General features: G+C 44.7%; 1 protein-coding gene across 1 annotated transcript in view; it reads left to right on the top strand.

The window, feature by feature from the left end:
* Window positions 1-1,396: 1,396 nt before the first annotated feature.
* LOC309565259 (deoxyribodipyrimidine photo-lyase-like) overlaps window positions 1,397-24,091 on the top strand; it is a 26,630-nt gene continuing 3,935 nt past the window's right edge. The window contains exons 1-6 of the mRNA XM_082270142.1: window positions 1,397-1,684; window positions 7,308-8,205; window positions 14,941-15,113; window positions 18,671-18,755; window positions 19,262-19,494; window positions 21,778-21,972. Of these exons, the coding sequence (XP_082126268.1) occupies window positions 1,463-1,684; window positions 7,308-8,205; window positions 14,941-15,113; window positions 18,671-18,755; window positions 19,262-19,494; window positions 21,778-21,972 (1,806 nt within the window). The 5' untranslated portion in view covers window positions 1,397-1,462. The remainder of the gene's footprint in view (window positions 1,685-7,307; window positions 8,206-14,940; window positions 15,114-18,670; window positions 18,756-19,261; window positions 19,495-21,777; window positions 21,973-24,091) is intronic.

A 24,091-nucleotide genomic window follows, 5' to 3' on the forward strand; every position in this document is an offset into this window, starting at 1 on the left:
CCGATGTTCGCGTTCGCCGTTCGCGAACGGCGAATTTTATGTTTGCGACATCACTAATGTTCACTTACATTGGTGTGCGGACATCACTTTGTGTTTGAAGATACTGCTGGAGACTACGGATCTGACCTGCACCTGATTATAGATCCTCATCTGAGCGGCTCATCTGCATTTGTCTACTTCGTGCGTCTGCAGCTAGGGGGCGAGCGCGCGCCGCCGCCGACACGCTCCCGCCCCCACTCGTCAGCGGGGAAGCCGATGCGCGGGTCAGCGGCTCCAATTGCCACCTGACACCCGCGATAGTTCCCTGCTGAGAGAGAAGAACGGTCAGCTGTTGTAAACACAGCTGACCGTTCTTCTCCCTGGAATCACAGAGCCCCTGTGATTCTTCTATATAGGAACACAGGTCTCTGTGACCATTTCACAAGCCACGCCCCCCACAGTTAGAAACAAGCCCCTAGGTACACATTTAACCCCTGGATCACCCACACTGTTAACCCCTTCCCTGCCAGCGTCATTATTACAGTAATGCATATTTTTAGCACTGATTACTGTAGTCACTGGTGCCCCCAAAAGTGTCAAAAATGTCAGTCAGGGGTCCAATCTGTCCGCCGCAATGTCGCAGATTGCTGCCATTACTCGTAAAAAAAAAAAACAATAAAATTGACATAAATCTTTCCCGTAGATAGTACACGCAATAACTTTTGTGCAAACCAATCAAAATACGCTTATTGCTAATTTTTTTTACCAAAAATATGTAGCAGAAAACAAATTGGCCTAGAATGTTAAAAAAATGTTGATTTTTAAATTTTTTTGGGGAATGTTATATAGCAGAAAGTGAAAAATATTGTTTTTTTTTTTTTGTTTATAGCGCAAAAAATAAAAATCGCACAGGTGATCAAATACCACCAAAAGAAAGCTCTGTTTGTGGGAAAAAAGAACATCAATTTTATTTGGGTAACAGCTTTGCACGACCGCGCAATTGTCCGTTAAAGTAACGCAGTGCCGTATCCCAAAATATGGCCTGGTCATTCAGGGGAAAAATCTTCTGGTCCAGAAGTGGTTAATAAAAAACATGATGTTATACTTTTCTAGCAAAAAAAATACTGATTTTTACATGTAAACAAAAAGTGTCATAAAATGCCTGGTCTTCAACTGGTTAGGTGATCAGCTAATATCACCGAATAATATAGGCAGGGAGATAAGAAAGCTTCTGACCCGCTTCTATTATTACACATCGCCTTGCCATGTGCAAAGGGTCAGGGGATTTGTAGTTTGCCAGGTTGCCCAACTTAGCTGACGCCCTTAACAAAGATGGTGGACGTACGCTAGCAATTATCACTGAGCATGCGCGGTTCTTTGTTTTGGTTCGGAGGGGAAAGGTCAGGGGTCGGGGTGGTTATGAAAGCTTTTTTCGGTGGTTGTATAACGTGGAGGAAGAAGAGACGAGCGGCCATAGAGGACAATGGAGAGCCCCGGCCTTCCTCCGTTACCTGACATTAGCGGCATGAAGCGGCAGCTGCTGGAGGGGGAGATCGGGGCGGAGGAGTTCTTCTGTCTGGTGATGTCCACCCTGGGGGAGCACAGGACCTACCGACACCTCCCCCACCTCATCCACAGCCTTACACACACCCAGCCCGGTCTGTATGGACAGCTGATGGATATACACCGGGAATACTTCCACCAGGTAATGTCACCGGTGTCACACATCCCAACACCTGTACATGGAAGTGTCACCCCCCCCCCCTCCCCCTGTACATGGAAGTGTCACCCCCCCCCTCCCCCTGTACATGGAAGTGTCACCCCCCCCTCCCCCTGTACATGGAAGTGTCACCCCCCCCCTCCCCCTGTACATGGAAGTGTCACCCCCCCTCCCCCTGTACATGGAAGTGTCACCCCCCCCTCCCCCTGTACATGGAAGTGTCACCCCCCCTCCCCCTGTACATGGAAGTGTCACCCCCCCTCCCCCTGTACATGGAAGTGTGACCCCCCCCCTCCCCCTGTACATGGAAGTGTGACACCCCCCCCTCCCCCTGTACATGGAAGTGTGACACCCCCCCTCCCCCTGTACATGGAAGTGTGACACCCCCCCTCCCCCTGTACATGGAAGTGTGACCCCCCCTCCCCCTGTACATGGAAGTGTGACCCCCCCTCCCCCTGTACATGGAAGTGTGACCCCCCCCTCCCCCTGTACATGGAAGTGTCACCCCCCCCCCTCCCCCTGTACATGGAAGTGTCACCCCCCCCTCCCCCTGTACATGGAAGTGTCACCCCCCCCTCCCCCTGTACATGGAAGTGTCACCCCCCCTCCCCCTGTACATGGAAGTGTCACCCCCCCCTCCCCCTGTACATGGAAGTGTCACCCCCCCCCTCCCCCTGTACATGGAAGTGTCACCCCCCCTCCCCCTGTACATGGAAGTGTCACCCCCCCCCTCCCCCTGTACATGGAAGTGTCACCCCCCCCCTCCCCCTGTACATGGAAGTGTCACCCCCCCCCTCCCCCTGTACATGGAAGTGTCACCCCCCCCTCCCCCTGTACATGGAAGTGTCACCCCCCCCTCCCCCTGTACATGGAAGTGTCACCCCCCCCTCCCCCTGTACATGGAAGTGTGACACCCCTCCCCCTGTACATGGAAGTGTCACCCCCCCTCCCCCTGTACATGGAAGTGTCACCCCCCCTCCCCCTGTACATGGAAGTGTCACCCCCCCTCCCCCTGTACATGGAAGTGTGACACCCCCCCCTCCCCCTGTACATGGAAGTGTCACCCCCCTCCCCCTCTCTGATCAATGTCTATGGAAGGAGAAAACACCCTTATCACTCTGCATTCTGTGCACCATTGGGGACATTTCCCTTCACTTCCTGTTCCAGAGACACAACAGGAAGTCAGAGGAAATGTCACAAATCTGCTTTCAGGCCCCATTCACAAGTGCTTTGGTTTTCTGCAAAAATGTTGCTCTGTCCACTCTCCTGTGTTGCACAGAGCTGACCTGACTGAGTTCTAGGTAGTCAGGGATTACCTTAGGAGGGGTTGAGCCAATCACCTTCATGCGGTAAGTCTGAACTCCTATCCTGACATTACATTACTGCATGTGGATAATGTGCCCCTCGCTGTCCTCAAAAGACTGGGGAGGTCCGATATGAATGTAAGTCTAGGAAACAAAGAAGGCGCGTGGGCCTAGCGTATTATTATCCTCAAAGCATGTTTTATTAAATGGTATAAAACGGAGGTAAATGTACTCAGAAACCAACGCTTCCATCATAGCTCAGACAGAACATCATCTGCTTAAGTCCATCTACTTAAATTCACTCGTAGACACATCGCTCGTAGACACATCGTCTGACACGTTTCGAGGTTACTCTCTTCTTCAGAGCCTTGTCTGGATGACTATTGGTATAGCTGAGGTAGGCCTATGGTCTGATCATGTCTGAGTGTAATGGAACGCTCGCTCACAGTTAGGGCTCTTTCACACAGTCCGCCTCCGTAGGCGGATCCGTGCTGCTCAGCGGGGATCGATCCGCCGATCCCCGCTGAGCCGGAGGATGACAGCTCCGTCTCCGCTTGCAGTGCAGAGAGGGAGGTGTCACAGCCCCCGCTGCTCTCTATGGGGAATCGGATGAGAGCGGACCGACTGTCCGCTCTCATCCAGGCCGATCCCCAGGACGGATGGAAAATAGGGTTTCCATCCGTCCGGATTTCACGGACAGGATCGGATGCGGATGGCAGCGGGTGTCAGCGGACATGTCGCCGCTGATATCCGCTGCTCCATAGGGCTGAATGGGGCATCCGATCAGATCCGCCTAAAAAACTGACAGGTGGATCGGTGTGAAAGAGCCCTTATAAGGCGCATGCGTTCCATTACACTCAGACATGAGAGAAGACTGCAAAGTGACAGCACCACATTGAGAGGCACCGAATCCGACCATAGGCCTCCCTCAGCTATACAATACACAGTATTTTTTCCTAGAGATTCCAAAGCTGAACTCCAGGCAGATATAAACCAACAAAATGAATGCTGCTCTGTAATCATGAAAACAGTGAAAGTATTTTTAAATGTACGCAATGTAAGTGAATTTGAGCTGACCTCAGCCTTTTGCAGTCCCTATACAGCAGAGCTGGAGGGAGAGTGGAAGAAGCAGCACAAGGAGCCAGTCATATTATGTACTGACAAGAAGCATGCTGATAGGAGGAGAGATCAGCGTGACAGAGAGATGAGCTCATTGCTGTGGTGCTTCTCCTTTCACTGTCCAGTCACAGGCTGGGGTACCCAGGAGGACTTGGGCTCAGAGGAAGTGAGATCAGAGATGATGGCCACCAGACTGAGGACATCTGTACAATTTTTTATGGGGCATTCTATATGCTTGATGGGTAACAAAGAGTTGTGACAAGCGTTGGGTAGGAGAGATGGACACCAAGGTTCTAAAACAGATTGCCTGAGGACATCTAGTGGCAGAACAAAATACTGCAGGAGAAATCTCTGAATTAAGGCTACGTTTCCTCTAGTGCAGGGGTGTCCATACTACGGCCCTCCAGCTGTTGCGGAACCACACGTCCCATGAGGCATTGTAAATCTCGGACATTCACAGACATAACTAGGCATGATGGGAATTGTAGTTCCTGAACAGCTGGAGGGCCATAGTTTGGACACCCCTGCTCTAGTGCAACGCCACAGTTGTGCGATTTGCAGTGCAATTTTGATCTGACTTGACACACTCTGACTCAAAGTCGCATCAAAGTAGTGCAGGCACCTTTTTAAAGTCGCCGCAACTTTAAGTCGCATAGATGGGAACGGGTGCCATTGGAACCAATGGGCTGTGACTTGTCATGGGACTGTGTCTGAAGTCGCACTAGTGGAAACGAAGCCTAAAACTGAATATCCACTTGCTGAGTGCCCCATAGCAAAGTTACTGTTACACGGCGGCCGCACTGCGCAGGATCATGTATATTTACGTGATCCTGCACGTCCGAGTATCGGGCGCGAGTGCGTGCCACCGGGGGCTCCCTCCTGCAGTGATTTTACATTTCAGTACACAGGCAGAATGACAGTCTGTCTATGTACACAAAGCTGATTGTCATTGTGTCAGTACAGAAGGTATGGATCCTGTGTTCCTGTGGTGCAGAAACACCGATCCATGTCTTCCACTACTAAAAGCACCTCCCCCCACTACACTGAATCACCACCTAGGTACACATTTAACCCTTTGATCCCCCCCTGATGTTAACCCCTTCATTAATACAGTGGCCATGCATATTTTTTAGCACTGATCACTGTAATAATGTCACTGCTCCCCAAAAAAAGTGTCAGTCGGGTGTCCAATTTGTCCGCCGCAATGTTGCAGTACCGCTATACATTGCTGATTGTCGTCATTACTAGTAAATAAATAAAAATTCCATAAAAAATATCCCATAGTTTGTAGATGCTATCACTTTTGTGCAAATCAATCAATATACGCTTATTGGGATTTTGTTTTTTTACCAAAAAATATGTGACAGAATACATATTGTTCTAAATTGATGAAGAAATTTGATTTTTTTTTTAGCATTTTTTTACTTTTTTTTATTGAATATGTTTTATAGCAGAAAGAAAAAATTATTATTTTTTTTTTTTTTTTCCCAATTTTGTCGGTAGTTTTCTGTTTATATTGCATAAAGTGAAAATATATTTCAACTAGCCACGCGTGCACCCATAAAAAAAAATTAATCAATAGATGACTAATAAATAAATAATTAAGAAGTGACCATAAATAAACAGAGATTGCTCAAAAAATGTACACATGAGCAAAAAGTGCACAAAAACAAAAAGTCCAATCTACTGTAATCAAAAAGATGGTGACTGGTGATGCGGTGAGGAAGTGGGGTCATATCTACACGTCTTTTGGTCCTGCGCTCGACTGCGACCCTTCTGGTCATCGGTGCTTCGCATCGCTCAAAAATTCACGGATCATACTCTTACGATGGACCCGGCCCTCTTCCTTCTTCATCATCATGAGTTTCCGAGAGCGTCTTATAGGAAATCAATCCTGCCACTCCTGTTTACGGCGGCAAAGAGTTGCATCCCCCCTCTTTGGAAACAGACTCAGCCCCCCACGGTAGCTATGTGGCTCCGTAAGGTGAAATGCATCAATGAAATGGAAGACCTGGTGGCGACGGAGCACGGTGTTAGAGAAAAATTTCTGAAGCGCTGGTACTACTGGCATGAATTCACATTCACTGCGGAATATCGTGATCTATTAGTCTGATGGTGGAGGTGACGCCGGGCTGTCTCCCCCCCCCCCTTCCAGGTACCCCTCCACTCCCCCTCTTTTCTGTATTTCCTCTTTCCCTTTCTCTCCACTGACTCTGATCTGCCCTATCTCTGGATATAGCGGATTGGACTTTCCCTCTTTGCTTTATCGCTCACTTCTTGCCTTATCTCCTGGGCATATCTCTCTATTTCTCAGTTTGCTCCTTTTTCATGAAGAGATTACACATACTGGTCCCCTCAGTGACCGCCAAGATGGCTCGTGACTGTCTGGGTGTTCCCCCCCCACGCACCTGTAACCGGGCCATGTGATAGATGCCGGTGGGTGCAGGGAATTGCCTAAGAGTGGTCCTCATACCCAGTGTTCCCTATCTTGTAGTATACCTTTCTCTGGGGTGAGCTCTCAAGGGTTTACTTACTTATTTGCATTGAGTTATTATATGTTATCCATCTTTAGGATGCAGTCCCTTGAATGACTGATAGCAGTCCAGCAATAGTTTCCTATTACTGGACTGTTTGATCTTCAGTGCATTTTCTCTCGTTATTTCTCATTATATCTATTTGTGGGATTTGTTACATGCCTTGATTTTTCCTTTAATAAAAGAATTAAAAAAAAAAAAAAAAAGATGGTGACTAGTGATCAGATATTAAGAGTCCCGTGCTGAAAATTAGGTCACCGCAAAATCCACCACCTCCGTGATTCCACTTCTATTAGCTGGCAACTCACCCCATAATGTTGCCCCCCATTCATATGGTTAGGGCCCATTATAAAAAAATAAAAACCGCAGAGGTGGTCAAATACCACTAAAAGAAAGCTCTATTTGTGTAAAAAAAAAAAAAAAAACATAAATTTTTTTGGGTACAAGCATCGCATGACTGCGCAATTGCCAGTTAAAGTAACGCAGTGTCTTATCGCAAACAATGGCCTGGTCATGAAGGGGGGTAAACTTTCCGGAGGTTAGGTGGATTTTACAGTAAAAAAATGTTTTTGTTTTAAGATGGCTACTCATTATTATCTTGTTTGGTTGGTTGGAGTTCTGCTTTAATGAATCTTTTCTTATTCCCCCTAGAGGCCTTCTGGATCGCTGACCCATGAGGAAGAGCTGGAGATCGCCATAGCATTATCTCTTGAGGAAGCCCAGTCTTCTGCTGGCCCTGGCTGCCCAATTCTAAAGCCTCTCCCCAATTCTGGGATCTCATTTGCAGAAGTTGCTAAAAAATCGCCTGTCCTAAACAGCGATGGAAACCAAAAACCCTCAACTAATGCCAAATGCAAAAAAGCCCACGATGACTTCACCACTGCAGCGCTCTCCAAAAATCTTTCAAAACTTTGGACTGCAGACCACTTGGACAGCTTGTATACCGGCCAACCAGAACCTGAGGATTGCGTTCTGAACTGTCATGGGACGGATGTCTTCAAAATCGAGTCCCCGATCACCAAGGCAGATAAGGTGAAAAGGAGCAGAAGGGGCCGAAGAAAGAAAAACTCATCGGTTCCAGCAAATTTGGTATTGGTGAAACCAGTGGTAGTTTGGTTTAGGAGAGACCTCCGACTCCATGATAATCCAGCTTTAATTGCTGCCTTGGAGCTGGGAGCTCCCATCATCCCTGTCTTCCTGTGGAGTTTGAGTGAGGAGACGGGTCAGAACTTCACATTGGCCACTGGTGGTGCGAGCAAGTACTGGCTTCACCATGCTTTGTTCAACCTCAACCTGGCTCTGGCACAGAGCTATGGCAGCCACATAGTCTTCCGAGTGACCGATTCTTGTGCTGAGGAACTTGTACGCCTTGTGCAGGAGACGGGGGCAGGCACCGTCCTAGTGAATGCCGTGTATGAGCCTTGGTTAAAACACAGAGATGATCTTATATCAAACATATTGAAGAAACACAGAGTGACGTTTACAAAATTCCACTCATACTGCCTATATGAACCATACTCAGTCAGTACAGAGGGTGTTGGACTACGAGGTAAGGATAAAGAAAAATACTGTCTGATCCATATCTCCCATGCAGCTGTCTACTTGTAAATCCCTTCTAATATATATAGTGGGAGAGTAGGTGAAGCCCAGGTGTGGTAATGAGAAGCGAAAGGGAGATATAGGGAAAATGTTTACCAAACCTGGACAATTGGGATTTGAATGTGCCAAAAATATATTAAAAAGATATATATCCATATTCCATATAACATTTCAACATTTTATTTGTACAAACAGTTTACTAAAACACATGCAGCAAGGATTAATGATACATCTGCATAGCAAATCAAAAAATCTGAGTATATACAATATAGTCTGCTGATGGATCAACGCGTTTCGCTAACATCGCTTCTTCAGGATCCAACCAGTGTGTGTATATCACAAAGATTTGCAAAGTATCATGATATCTGTCTATAAGGATCAAACCAAAGCCTGCGGGATGTGGTAAGAGGTGATATCGCCTTAAAACCCACTGTATTGAAGATGGGGGAGAGGGGAAGAAGCCTGTCCTAATAGAGAAATAAGTTCCCACGATTTTAAACATGCTCACAGGTGGGAGGGGGTACGCCCTACCAGGGGCCCGGATATCATAGGACAGGAGAAAAATAAAACTTCTCCAATAATCCGCCAGGTTTATAAACGCCAGCAAGCCAATACAGCCAGGAATGGGAATACCGCTAAGTGTGACCTTCACATCTATACCATATACCAGGGGTCGGGAACCTTTTTGGCTGAGAGCCATGAACACCACATATTTTCAAATGTAATTCCGTGAGAGCCATACACTACATATTTCAGGGGTCGGGAACCTTTTATTTAATATTTAATATTCATGGGCCGCAGCTATACATTGAGTAGATGGAGTCGTGTGAAAGTGCCTGGAGTCCGATCGGAAGAGAGCAGAGCAGGCAGGTATACAATGAGGCCAGAGTGGTGAAGCGCCTGCAGGCCTGCGAGTGATGGAGGTGAGTATAGGCCCTAAGAAAATGGCGGCCGGCAGCTGAAGGCCTCAGAGGTGGATGTGAGAGGCAGCTCCTGCGGGTCCCTGGGTGTCAGAGGGGAAGGAGATTGTGTCTGTCGGGGCACAGGGAGCGGATGGCAGGTCTCCTTACCGGGCCGTGATTGCCAAGGGCCTCAGAAGCACAGCACACAAGCCGGCGGCGGTACTGCGAGTAGGCCGCGGGGTCCGTATCGCGGCAATCCGGTCACCTAGAGACGAACTGAGGGTAGCCGTGGGTAGCCCACAAAGTGTACCGTCGATGGGTGCAGAAATCTCCTTGGCACCGGGCACCGCTACGCAGATGGCACTGGATTGAGTGGTAGACGCGGCGGAGCTCTGGGACTATACGTCCAGCGCGGCTCACGTCCGGACACGCCCCCTCTGTTAAAGATTTGTCTGCGAGCCAGATGCAGCCATCAAAAGAGCCACATCTGGCTCGCGAGCCATAGGTTCCCTACCCCTGACATATACCCTCCAGGGGTAAAGTGAGTCACTTCTAATATATATATATATTTTGCATGGTTGGTGGACCGCAGGAGCCGCTGTGGCCCGGTTTCAACAGCGCCAGGACTCAAATTGTTAAAAAAAATCCTAGTAAGTGATTTCTTCTTCTGGCTCATTGCTTTATGCTTACTATTCTGATGTCATAGTGTGAAGCGCGCCGTTACATTCTAAGCATTGCGTTGAATCCAGATCATTCATCGCTATGGTACCAGTCAGCCTATGGTATAATAAAAAAGGAAAACTCTCTAGAAAAGTAAAAATGACAGCGCCTGCTGGGAATCACAGAGCCCACTTTCTTTTATTGTTCAAAGAACTGTGACTAACCCCTGCGTTCTCCTCCTCCGCCTTACCCACCCCCACACAAACATACCCCTCTCTTACCTAGAATAGAAAGAAATCCTACAGAAGAGAATTATGTTGTACTTTCTTAAGTAGAAGGCAGAATTACCCCAATTAATTAGGATTGCTCCATGTCACGATGATTAATAATGAATATGTAAAACTTGACAGAGTGTCAAAACATAAAGCATTAAAAAAAAGTAATAAATGGATCAAAACTGTGATACCTTTAACCCCTTTGCAGCCAAAGATGTTTTTGTGGGGTTTTTTTTTTAACAAAAAAATAATTTTAGGCCCCCAAAACATTGGGGGAGATTTACTGAAAGCGATTATAAAGGTTAAAAAAAACAAACCTCTCTCTCTCTCTCCTTCCCCCGCTGGTGCTACTGGCTCCTCCCCTCTGTCCAGTGGCTTCCCATTGGGGTATTTATGCGTGCTCGCACCCGAGCTCGGCTACTGCATCCATTGACACAGACAGCGGGACTCAGACCCCGCCCCCGCTCCTTCCTCACTGACTTTGATTGACAGCACTGGGATTCAATGGCTCCCGGTGCCCCAGCAAATCCAGCATGACCCAGAAGTGAGGGGAGAGAAGAGCTGCAGACGTGCAGGGCGCTGGATCGAATGAGGTCTCAGGTAAGTAAAAAGGGGGGTGTGGGGGGATGCTGACACCTAAACATATTTTACCCTAATGCAAGGAATGCATTAGGGTAAAAAATGTTTAGGCTTTACAACCACTTGAACCACTCAGATTTTGGTGAAGCTGTGCATGGTAGCCAATCCGCTTCTAACTTCAGCTTGTTCAATTAAGTTTTGACAATAAAACCTGGAAGCTGATTGGTTTCTATGTACAACTACACCAGAGATTGCATGCTCCAGTTGTAGTAAATCTCCCCCTATATATTTTATGAAAGCAGAGACCCTGGAGAATACAATAGTTGTCATTTTTTTATGTCGTACAATAATTTGTGCAGCCGTATATCAAGCACACGTGTTTTTCAGTAAAAAATGTGCTAAAGTCATGTGACAACACTGAAGAAATGACACTTTGCTACAATATAAAGTAGTGAGTGTACAGCTTGTATAACAGTGTAAATTTGCTGTCCCCTCAAAATAACTCAACACACAGCAATTAATGTCTAAACCGCTGGCAACAAAAGTGAGTACACCCCTAAGTTAAAATGTCCAAATTGGGCTCAAAGTGTCAATATTTTGCGTGGCCACCATTATTTTCCAGCACTGCCTTAACCCTCTTTGGCATGGATTTCACCAGAGCTTCACAGGTTGCCACTGGAGTCCTCTTCCACTCCTCCATGAAGACATAGCGGATCTGGTGGATGTTGGAGACCTTGCGCTCCTCCACCTTCCATTTAAGGATGCCCCACAGATGCTCAATAGGGTTTAGGTCTGGAGACATGCTTGGCCAGTCCATCACCTTTACCCTCAGCTTCTTTAGCAAGGCAGTGGCGTCTTGGAGGTGTGTTTGGGGTCGTTATCATGTTGGACGACTGCCCTGCGGCCCAGTCTCCGAAGGGAGAGGATCATACTCTGCTTCAGTATGTCACAGTACATGTTGGCATTCATGGTTCCCTGAATGAACTGTAGCTCCCCAGTGCCAGCAGCACTCATTCAGCAAGACACACTTGTCTTTGTACTTCTCACCTTGTTGCCACCACACACGCTTGACACCATCTGAACCAAATAAGTTTATCTTGGTCTCATCAGAACACAGTACATGGTTCCGGTAATCCATGTCCTTAGTCTGCTTGTCTTCCGCAAACTGTTTGCGGGCTTTCTTGTGCATCATCTTTAGAAGAAGCTTCCTTCTGGGATGATAGCCATGCAGGCTAATTTGATGCAGTGTGCAGCGTATGGTCTGAGCACTGACAGGCTGACCCCCCCCCCCCCCACACCCCTTCAACCTCTGCAGCAATGCCGGCAGCATTCATACATCTATTTCCCAAAGACAACCTCTAAATATGATGCTGAGCATGTGCACTCAACTCCTTTGGTTGACCATGGCGAGGCCTGTTCTGAGTGGAACCTAGCTTGTTAAACTACTGTATGGTCTTGACCACAGTGCTGCAGCTCAGTTTTAGGGTCTTGGCAATCTTCTTATAGCCTAGGGCATCTTTTGTAGAGCAACAATTTATTTTTTTAGATCCTCAGAGAGTTCTTTGCCATGAGGTGTTGAACTTCCAGTGACCAGTATGAGAGAGTAAGAATGATAACACCAAATTTAACACACCTGCTCCCCATTCACACCTGAAACCTTGTAACACTAACAAGTCACATGACACCGGGGCCCCAACAGGTCATCACTACAGAGTTAACAAAAATTATTGCGTGTGTGTGTGACAATATGTAACAATGTTTTCATATGTAGGTTCCCTCAATGTGTGTGCTTTTGTTTGTTTGTACATGGGGGGGAAGGGCAGGCTCAAAATATTTTTTTTGGGGGGGGGGGGTTTAATTTCTTGGGTATTTTTTTTTTCTTTTATCTTTTCAAAAATTTCTATCACATAGACTGGGAAACAAAAGTCCCCTATGTGATATAATGTTGTCACCTATTGTCCGTGAAAGCGATTGGGTGACTATACAACTGTCTGAACGCTTTTATTAGAAAGTTAAGTTGACTTGTGAAGCGTACAGACACTTCTGGATGCTGAAACGCCCAGCGATTTAGCATGTATCGCTCCCCCCTATTTATTTAGTGGCAGTAAAAGGATTTATATATAATATATATATATATAAAATGTAGTTTAAATTAGACTAGGCAAGTGCTAAAACCCTTTTAAGGTTACTTTTTTCCATCTGTGTCTCATTGGGGAGATTTCGCTTCACTTCCTGTGAGATATAACAGGAAGTGAGAGGAAATCTCTCCAAAGTGAGGGAAATCCAGTGCTATCAACAGATCAAGCAACTTCATTGATTTTCCCCTCTATTCCTGTTGTGATGGCAATGGTTACCAGGACAAGTAGAGGGAATGCATTTCCCTGGTGAAGGCACAGGCCCCAATAAAACCTTCTAACCTTTTCCTACTCCATCCCAAACTAAAAAAAGAAAAAAGAAAGTTTGGCTTCACATGTATTTTAAAGCCCAACTGAACCTTGAGTTTTACACAAGCTAAATGCATTGCAGGTGCATCAAAACAGAAGAGTAAGGCTCCTTTCACACAAACGATCCGATCAGATCCGTCTGTCAGTTTTTTAGGCGGACCTGATCAGGTGCTCCATGCATCCCTACGGGGCAGCGGGTGTCAGCGGAGACATCTCCGCTGACACCCGCTGCTATCCGATTCCGATCCTGTCCGTGAAATCCGGACGGATGGAAACCCTATTTTCCATCTGTCCAGCGGATCGGATAGGATGAGAATGGTCCGCTCTCATCCGATTCCCCCATAGAGGACAGCGGGGATCTGACAGCTCCCTCTCCGCACACAGAGCGGAGACAGAGCTGTCGATCCCCGCTGAGCAGCACAGAGTCCGCCGGCGGAGGCAGACCGTGTGAAAGGAGCCTTAGGCCCCTTTCACACTTGCGGACCATTCAGATCTGCCTGAAAAAACTGACATGCATCTCTATGGGGCATTGGATGTCAGCGGAGACATGTCCGCGGACATCCGATCCTGTCCTTCAAATCCGGATGGATGGAAACCCTTTTTTTCATCCGTCTGGCGGATCGGATTGGATGAGAATGGACAGGCGGTCCATTCTCATCCGATTCCCCCATAGAGAAAAGCAGGGACCTGACAGCTCTGTCTCCGCAGACATAGCTGCCATCCGCCTGCTAAGCGGGGGATCGGCGGATCAAAAAACGGTGTCCGCCAACGGAGCGGCAAGTGTGAAAGGGGCCTTTTTTTTTAGAAAGTTATTGCATCCCAAATAGAAAAACCTGTCCTGTGCCAGAGAAATGGAAGCAGTAGTCTCTCTGCAGAGTTCTGACATATCCCCTGCTGGGTCAGAGCCAGAGCTCTCCAGTCAGTAGGGAGATGAGTTTTACTGATCAGAGAGCTCTAGCTCTGACTCTGCAGGGGGCTTCTGATCTCTGTTAGAGAGCCCACTGCTTCCACATAGGGAGCAGCATGTTGGCAAGGAACAGGCTTTGCTACTTTGGCTGTTGCTGGGTAGGAAATAAACTCAAGTGTAAAACTTTCAACATCTTTTGTTTTCCTGGACTTGGATTGTATTTAGTGGATTTAAAACTAAAGGTCAGTTGGGCGATAAAGGAAAACTCCAAGCAAATGAACAACCCCATTCTCTGTTATCTTATGTGTTCTTACAAAACTTTTAAGAGAAATTGTTTTAATTTCAGTAAAATGACTTATAACTTGCCTTAATATCAACCTTCAGAATTTTCTATGCAACTCGATATAAAAAAATGGTTTGGTGTCACCAAAATGGAAATCTTTTAACGTGAAGGCACAAGGTAGTGTGAAGAAAGGGTGTATAAGAAAATACTCTATATAACTTCAAATTTGTAGAATTGCTTCACCAGTAGAGCACCGGAATCCTGCTTTCCATAGTTGTGACCTGGCCTGAAAAGTTGCAGCACTCGGTGGTGGCCAGAAGTTCCGTGTTATTCTTCAGCTCAATCCCTGTGTCTCTGCGGGGCCCTTTGGATCCTAGGGCCAGGCTGCACACGGAGCTTTGATTAGACTCCGCCTCCTGTCATTCAACAGTCAAATGACCGTGTCTAATTTGGCAGTAGGGACCCTGGCACTTGACAGGTGAAATACAAGGGGTTGGTTCTTGGTGTCAGGAGGGATGAAGCTTTATCTTGGGGACATGTACTTTCACTGTTGCCTTTTTAGGTCATAGCGATGTTCCTTTTTTTTTTTTATTATTATCTCTCATAAGCTAAACGTTGTTTTTCTTATTTTCTAGGTATTGGCTCTGTGAGTCATTTCATGAGCTGCTGTGAAAGGAATTCTCCTTCTCCAATAGGAGACCCCCTAGAGGCTCCCACAAGCCTTCCTCTCCCATCATGCTGGCCTGACTCACTGGAGCTGGACAGACTGGATTTGGCAAAAATGCCTCGAAGGAAGGATGGCACTGTGGTGAGTTAGCAGATATTATATATAGTTTTATACATGGGCACCTTGATGGTTATATTTAGAAATACATTCTTATTTTTTTCTTCTGAACAGTGTATGCAACTGCCCTTAAAGAGGTTGTAAACCCTCTCTTGGAAGTTGTACCTATAGGTAAGCCTTTAATAGGTCTTACCTATAGGTACTGTAAATATCTCCTAAACTTGCAGCGTTTTTTATTTTACTTTTAATGCAGCCGATTACGTAATTCGTGCCGTTCCTTCAGATTCCTGTGCCATGAACGGTGGCTCCTGTGCGCGGGAGTGATGTAATCGCGCCTCCGGCCAATCAGATTGACCGGAAGACGCGAACCAGGAAGCAGGATGGCCAAACATGTTGGCCGTTCTGTCGCTGAGTGGGCGGCACTGCGGGGGCTTCGTTCTAAGGTAAGTATTTCATAATGAGCTAGTATGTGATGCATACTAGCTCATTATGCCTTTGTCTTACAGGCTTTTTTTTCTAATTTTTTTTTTTGTGCAGGGTTTAGTTCCTCTTTAAGCCCCGGTTCACACTTGTGTGTGTGCGGGGTTCGCATGTAATGTCGGAGCGCACTGCTCCAACATTACATGCGATCGGCTGTGCGGTGCGAGTTTAGCCATACAGTTTGTATGGCTAAATTTGCACCGCAGCCGCACCAAACACGCACAGGGACCCTTTTTTTCAGCCGAATCAGGATCGGATCGCACAGTGGTTCACACTTGTGCGATCTGATCCTGTGCGAACTGCACGATCGCACTGCGATATGCGATCAAACTGGGGGTGTCGTTAAGATTACATTGACACCCCCAGCGTATCGCATATGGCAGTGTGAAGTGCCGGGGGTGCGTGTGCGATGCGGGTACAGGCTGCGGATTCGCAGCCTTCCCGCATCGCATAAGTGTGAACCGGGGCTAAGGTACACTGAGAGCTGTACTTCTGACTTCCAGATGCATTGGAGAGGTGTCTGTGAAAGGCACCAGCTTAGATGTTGTGCTCAGTACCCCCTGTGTTTTAACATCTACAAAGCACCGCTCCTGATGAGCCCACAGCCAGCTAAATATAATCCAGGGAATTACCTAAATTTCCTGCGCCATTATAATGGTGTAGGATAGTGTCAGGTGTGGCGTGCACTAGATTAACTAAGCAGATAGACCTGTTTCAGGTGTGTCTGCGCCACCCAAGTTATTTTCTGTATCAGAGTGAAATAGAAACTAGTGCAGGTCTGCCTGTAATTAATAGAGGGAATGTCAGGGCTCTTTCACACGGGCGTTCCGTATGTCCGTTTTTCATCCCATCCGTTTGCGGATGAAAAACTGACATAATGTATCTCTATGTAAATACGGATGTCATCGGATGATCATCCTCTGACATCCGTTTTTTGTCAGTTCAGTTCAGTTCAGTTCAGTTTTTTTGAACGGAGGAGAACCCTATTTTTTCTTCCTTTCAAAAAACGGAACTGAAGCAAAAACGGATGTCAGTGGTGTCATCCGCAGGCATCCGTATTTACATAGACATGCATTATGTCAGTTTTTCATCCGCAAACGGATGGGATGAAAAACGGACATACAGACCGGATGACACAAGTGTCATCCGTGTCCGTTACAAAAAAAAAAAAAAAGGACCTGATCGGGCAAAAAAAAAGGAACGCCCGTGTGAAAGAGCCCTTACATAGTTACATAGTTAGTCAGATTGAAAAAAGACACAAGTCCATCTAGCTCAACCAATAAAAAATAAAAGGAAAACACAACCATACCTATACACAATCCTATACCCACAGTTGATCCAGAGGAAGGCGAAAAACTCCAGCAAAGCATGATCCAACTGGGGGAAAAATTCCTTCCTGATCCCCCGAAAGACAATCTGATATTCCTTGCATCACCTTTACCTATAAATATTGGTATCCAGGTATATTATGTGCACCTAGGAAAGAATCCAGGCCTTTTTTAAAGCGATCTACTGAGCTGGCCAGAATCACCTCTGGAGGGAGTCTATTCCACATTTTCACAGCTCTTACTGTGAAAAAAACCTTTGTGTATTTTGGAGGCAAAATCTCTTTTCCTTCAGACGTAAAGAGTGCCCCCTTGTCCTCTGTGATGACCTTAAAGTGAATAACTCAACACCAAGTTCACTATATACATGTTATACATATACATGTTGATCATACCCCCCCTTAATCTCCTCTTGTCAAGAGAGAATACATTCAGTTCCTCTAATCTTTCCTCATAGCTGAGCTCCTCCATGCCTCTTATCAGTTTGGTTGCCCTTCTGTACACTTTCTCCAGTTCCCCGATATCCTTTTTGAGAACTGTTGCCCAAAACTGAAATTCATATTCCAGATGAGATCTTATTAGTTTTTACTGGGGCAAAATTAATGTGGCAGATTTCGATATAAAAAAACTGCCACAGATTCCTGACCGATAAAACCTTACTGTACCTGATGTGAGCTGTCAGCTCACAGTTTGCTCTCTCTCGCGCTCTCTCTCTCTTTTCCTGTGTAGTGGTTTTGCACAGGGCAGCCCAGAGCCTCCTTTTCTCTGGTCCTTCTTCGGCTCCCCTGGCCCCCTCTCTCCTGTTGAGTGCCCCCACAGCAAGCAGCTTGCTATGGGGGCACCTGAGCAGAGTTGTAGCTCCCTGTATTCATTCAGACATGGAGCTGCCATTTGGCCTGCCCTCTCTCTCTCCTGATTGGCTAACTGAGTTTCATTGACAGCAGCGGGAGCCAATGGAACCGCTGCTGTGTCTCAGGCAATCAGAAGAGAGAGTACCAGGCAGCTAAGGCACTCATGGACATCGCTGGATAGAGAGGGGCCAAGGTAAGTATTAGGGGGGCTAAGATGGGCTGCTACATACAGAAGGCTTTTTATGTTAATGCATGGAATGCATTAAGATAAAAAACCTTCTAGCTTTACAACCTCTCTAATTTCTCCAAATGTTTAGAAGAGTTTATTTCAAAGTTAAAAGGATTATAATTAAATGGATTATAAAGCCAGAAGTTTTTTTTATTTAATGCATTCTTTGCATTAGGATAAAAAAAACCTTCTGTGTGCAGCAGCCCCCCTAATGCTTACCTGAGCCTATATCTATCCTGCAATGTTGCAGGAATGTCTCAGCTGCCCTGGACACCTCTCCTGATTGGCTGAGACAGCAGCGTGGCACGATTGTCAAAGTCAGTCAGATGGAGGGGCCAGGAGCACCGAAGAGGGACCCGGGAAGTCGAGGATCGGGGCTGCTTTGTGCAAAACCAACTGCATAGAGCAGGTAAGAATAACATGTTTGTTGTTTTTTTTTTTTTAAACTAGTTTTTTTTTTTTTTTTAAATGGGACTTTACAATCACATTAAGGGCAGAGGTAAAAAAACATTAAGGCATGTGAAATTATAAAACTGAAGTTGCCTATAGTCTGACTTTAACTTGATTCCAGCTACATTATATACGTTATTCAAAGGAAGTAATAATAGTGCAGAAAATGTTTTGACGTTCTCTCATGCGACGTAACCATTCACACCTCTGTGAAACTTTAATATTGTCTTATTTGTGTTTTTACAGATAGACTGGGCTGCAACTATCAAAAAATCCTGGGACTTCAGTGAAGATGGAGCTTATATGTGTTTAGGAAATTTTCTTGAAGATGGCAAGTACATTTTCTGATGCTCTACTGCCCAGAACATTTGTTTTGGGGAAGTTTTAAAAAAAGGCTGGATGTGTCTGTATAATTTTCCTATGTTCTCAAGGTCCTGAGCTGAGTTTTGTACCTTTTTTTTAATTGACTTTGCTCTGTTTCTCCCACTCACCAACCCTCATAAACACCCTTTAATCCTAACTCTTACAATAACACCAATCTACTTCTTAATGGTGGGTTACCCCAAAAATGTTGTACTTACCTCTTCAGCATCAAAATCTCAGCTCTGCAATGTATGAGCAGCAAAACTTTGGGACAGTAAACTAAAGATCCAAGCTAGGTTATTTTTTACTCCCCCATCCCTTTAAAGAGGCTGGTAAAGGTCATAGGTCGAACTTAAGGGGTGCATTTTTATGGGAATATATGCTACCCCAAATAACCAACAAATTATGTCAGTAGATTAACTGTGTGACCTGTTGCTTTCCTATCCAATAAAATAAATGGTTTCTTATTCCTAGGTATAAAACACTACGATAAGGAGTCTGGGCGAGCAGATAAACCTTATACCAGCCACATTTCTCCATATCTCCACTTTGGTCAAATTAGCCCGAGGACAGTGCTGCATGAAGCATACTTTACCAAAAAAAGTGTGCCGAAGTTCCTAAGGAAGCTGGCCTGGCGGGACCTGTCTTACTGGTTGCTCCTCCTCTTTCCAGACATGCATGTGGAACCTGTCAGGCCTGCATACAAGGTACATTTTTGATAGAGCCCTTGTGTTATCAGAATGTGTACCTAACCTCTCTCAATGCATGTGTGTCTACAGCAAATATTATGAAGATAAATACCTTTAGTCAAAAATAGGTGCTTGCACAGAAGGGGCTTTAAAGCAGAACTGAAGGTAAACATATAATTGGCAGGCAGAGATTCTGCCTTGGTAGAAGAGACTTTAAATGTTTTTTCTGACTCTTCCCTTTTTATTAGTAATGTTTTTAAATGAACACTGCCAGTTGCACATGCACAGTACATTGTGCATTCTTGCCATTTTACTGATGGCAAAAATTTGAGCTGAATGCTGGAAAAGTGCAAGTCCATTCACAGGAGTTGCATCATCACTAGTACCTTCATGGCTGAGCAAGGAAGATGCCATCAGAGGAAGAAACTTTTAAAATGATGGCATAAATATGGCAAACTCGGAGATAAGTGTAGACTTGCACATCATGTCGAGTACTCCTGCCACATCCTAGCCCTCAGTTCCTCTTTTAGGCTCGTTTCACAATAAAGCATCTCCAAAGTCACATGATTTTTAGCACACCAAAGAAGGCACCTTTTCAGTCATTTGAATGGGTGTCGTTGGAAAGAATAAAAGTGTAAAATCCCCTGAAGAAGTCACGTCCTGTGACGTAACACGTAGGGCACCAGAATACTGGAAGGGATGTGAGAACGAGCTCGGCGCTCGTGGATACATTGCATTGCACACTCTGTTAAAAAGTGAGTACTCCACTGATGCCCTAATAAAAATATAACTTTACAAATAGGATTACGCTATGGACCCCCAACAATATTTTTTACATATACTACACGGAGAATATCACAGTTAGAGGACAAAGATTAGAGAGGACACATTATATCCTATGAGAAGCCCAAGCTGAGGAATTTTATCTTATGCTGTAACCTTACAGCAGTAAGGTGAGTGGCCTGAACACTTAAAGGTGTCACGCACACTGAAGATTTGCATCCATCTACATTGTAGTCACTGGACTGGGCACTTTTGCACTTTATTTTATTCAGTCACTGTTTTTTGTACCATATTTATTCACGTTGTTTTAAGCACAAGGTGAAGGAGTTTCAATTAAACCACCTTTAATCATTTATTTTATTCATTTTTATTTTTTCATGAATTGATTATTCATCAATTTATACACTTCATGTTCACGTTTACTTATCACATGCAATTTATTAATCATTGCTCATCTTTATATGATTTTTATAAAAATGTGCATTTATTTATTTTTACAACGAAGCTTGCAAAGCAATGCACCCATAATCAATAGAAATACGTGGCAGAGAGTATGATGACAGTGGATGGAGCAGTGACACAAAGCAGAATAGGAGGTAATGTGTGACTATTTTACAAGACTCCATCCCTGCATCTCACAGTTTAGTTTTACTTGAACACTATCCCTGCACCAAAGATTAACCATCTGTTGCTCAAAGATGCCCGAACCTACTTTTTTTTTTTTTCTTTAGAATTTTAGGCTTAAAGGTTATAAAACAGAGCCAATTGGGCATAACCTGGCTCACAATTACAACTTAACCACATAAAAAAAACCCTAGGGAGGCACTCCAAACATTACAACAACCTGAGAATCAACAGGAGAAATAAGACTTTTGGAGGAGGCAACACCCCCCTTAACACCCTCTGCACTCCAACTGCAGGTATTACATTACCGTATTAGAGGAAAACCGAACTACCAAAAGGAGCCCCAACTACACCATCATTAGACATACTAAAACTCAAGCTGAGGGGCTAGATTCCTGAGAGACGTTAGTAGAAGAGAAATTGAGCTAAATATCCCAAACCCTGGAAATTTTTTTCGGGCAACCCCTAGACTCCTACGTAAATCTATAAAGTGGAATGGCAGAGTTAACCTGATACTTCCAATAATTCATGTAGGGGCTAAAGGAGACTTCCATTTAAGTATTATGGCTTTTCTTGCATAAAATAAAACAAGACCCAACAGTGTCCTAAGCACTCTTGTGGGTCCCAAAGAATTAACCATGCCTAGAATACAAATATCTACAGGTAATGGTACTAGAAAAGTTGTTGGTTTAAAATTAAAAGGAGTTAAGTCACCCCAGAACCTCTGAATAAATGGACAGGTCCAGAAAATATGAGTTAAATTAGCTGGATCAGCCATGCATCTCAAGCATCTCGAAGGGGGTAGAGGGGTAAATTCTGTGCAATCGATGAGTGTAAAATATATGCTTTGCAGAAGTTAACATTTCTCGGTGATAACATTTTTTATTATTCCAGAGTCAGCGCTGGAGCAGTGATCGGAGCCATCTACGAGCCTGGCAGAAAGGGATGACTGGATACCCTCTTGTAGATGCTGCCATGAGAGAACTCTGGCTCACTGGCTGGATGTGCAATTACTCTAGACATGTAGTGGCCTCATTCCTTGTGGCTTATCTTCACTTACATTGGATCCATGGCTACAGATGGTTCCAGGTAAACGGGGGTAACCCACTCCTTGAACCATTAGTGCCTTTGATAAATGCTTATTTTAACCACTTCCCCTCTGCGGTACAATTTATAAATGTCTTCAGACTGGAAGGGTGATATCTTGTTCATCGCTGCAGCAATGATCAAGCTATTATTATTCTTTAGGGTCAGAGATTCTGTACAAAATAAAAGTAATCCGAGTGGCTAACAAGCCTCTGGATTACTTTTACAGGAGGCAGAAGGGGGTCCCACTCCCCTCCTGCCACTGCTGCCTTTACCGGGTAAGGATGCGAACGGCGGCATCCAGCTCTGGGCACACAGTGAGAAGAATGGATGTTGTTTCTTCCACTTTGTGGGGTCAGAAACAGGAAGTGATGAGGATTTTGTTACTTCCTGTTTCTCTTCTTTGTTTACCTGGCTGTTAACCACCAGTAAAGCAGCTGATCAGACCAATATGTATGTGATCAGCTGCAGTGGAGCCCAGAGGAGAGATCTGAGGTCTAATAGACCCCAGATCTCTGCATAAAGAGGACCTGTCATGGACCATGCTATTACAAGGAATGTTGTTTATCCCTTGTAATAGCCACAAAGTTGATTTATATAAAAAAAAAAAAAAAAAAGTAAAAGAATACAGAAATATAAAAATACAAAAAAAAAATACATAAAAAAAAAAATAGACATTCCTCAGGTGTTCACGAGCAAATGCGCACGTAGGTCCCGCACGCATCTGTAAACAGTGTGAAGTATTGCCACGAACGTCAGAGAGAGAGCAATTATGTGTGTGTAACTGGTTACTTAAGAAGGCTTTTAAGGGTTGCCTATGGAAATTTTTATGTACCGTAATTTGGCGCTCTTCCACAGGCGGGTGCCATTTTAATGCAGGACATGGTTGGTATCTATTTACTAGATGTCACATCTTTATATTTTACCAAAAATTGGGTATTCTAATGTATTTTTGTTTAATAAAATTCATTAAAGGGTATTTTTTTTTTTTTTCTAAAAAAAAAAAAATTGCATTTGAAACACCGCTCTGCAAGAATCCTGTGACATAAAAATATGCAACACCCATTTTTTTGTTCTCTAGGGCTTCTGCTTAAAAAAAAAAAAAAAAAAATACAGCAGTTTTGGACAAATTTATAGTTCACTCTCCAATTCTTGCAGATCAGGGTTTTTTCCACAAAGATTCAGACCAGAACAAATGGGTGAATGATGCTGCCTCTCGCACACAGCAATAAATCAGCATTGAGCTTTGTGCACCTTTTTATAGCTTTAGTACAGTTGGAGAAATTCTTCTTGCTTGCACATTACTGAGAGGTCATTCTGATGTACACATTTTTTGAGGACAGCATGGTGGAAGGAGGAATTTCTCATATACTGCTGTAACTCCAGCTGTCAGAATGCTAGAACCTTAGCTGGGAAACCTTTAGAGTGAATGCTTACTGACCTCTTTGGATGCCAAGGAGCAGTAATAGGATAGTTGTTCCGCTTGACCTGGTTCTGACCGACCCCCTTTCAAAAGGCTTCCCAAAGGAAGAGTCAATGCCAAGAGGAGACTTTGAAAAGTAGTAGCAGTGTAGGTAGGTGAATTATTTCAGCAGTGTGTAACCATCTCTCAGGTACCCAAAACACTCCGTCGACATTGGACAGATGTAACGTTGTACCCCTCAGACTAGGGCCAGGCTTCCCAATGAGGGGAATTAAATTTTTTCTGTTCACTTGAAAATCTACAGGACATGGTATTCCCCTACCCCCTATGGGGTACACTATGTATATGTGTGTGTATGTATGTATACCTTAGATTGTAAGCTCCTTTAGGGCACGGACTGATGTGAATGTGTAATGTATATGTAAAGCACTGCGTAAATTGACAGCGCTATATAAGTACCTGAAATAGTAATAATATTATGTATGTATGTATATACACGTGTGTGTCTGTATGTATGTATGTATGTATGTATGTGTGTGTGTATATATATATATATATATATATATATATATATATATATATATATATATATATATATATATATATATATATATATATATATATATATATATATATATATATATATATATATATACACACACACACACACACACACACACACACACACACACACACACA

The sequence above is a fragment of the Pelophylax lessonae genome (genome assembly GCF_965119305.1).
Source record: "Pelophylax lessonae genome assembly, chromosome: 10".
Classification (NCBI taxonomy): domain Eukaryota; kingdom Metazoa; phylum Chordata; class Amphibia; order Anura; family Ranidae; genus Pelophylax; species Pelophylax lessonae.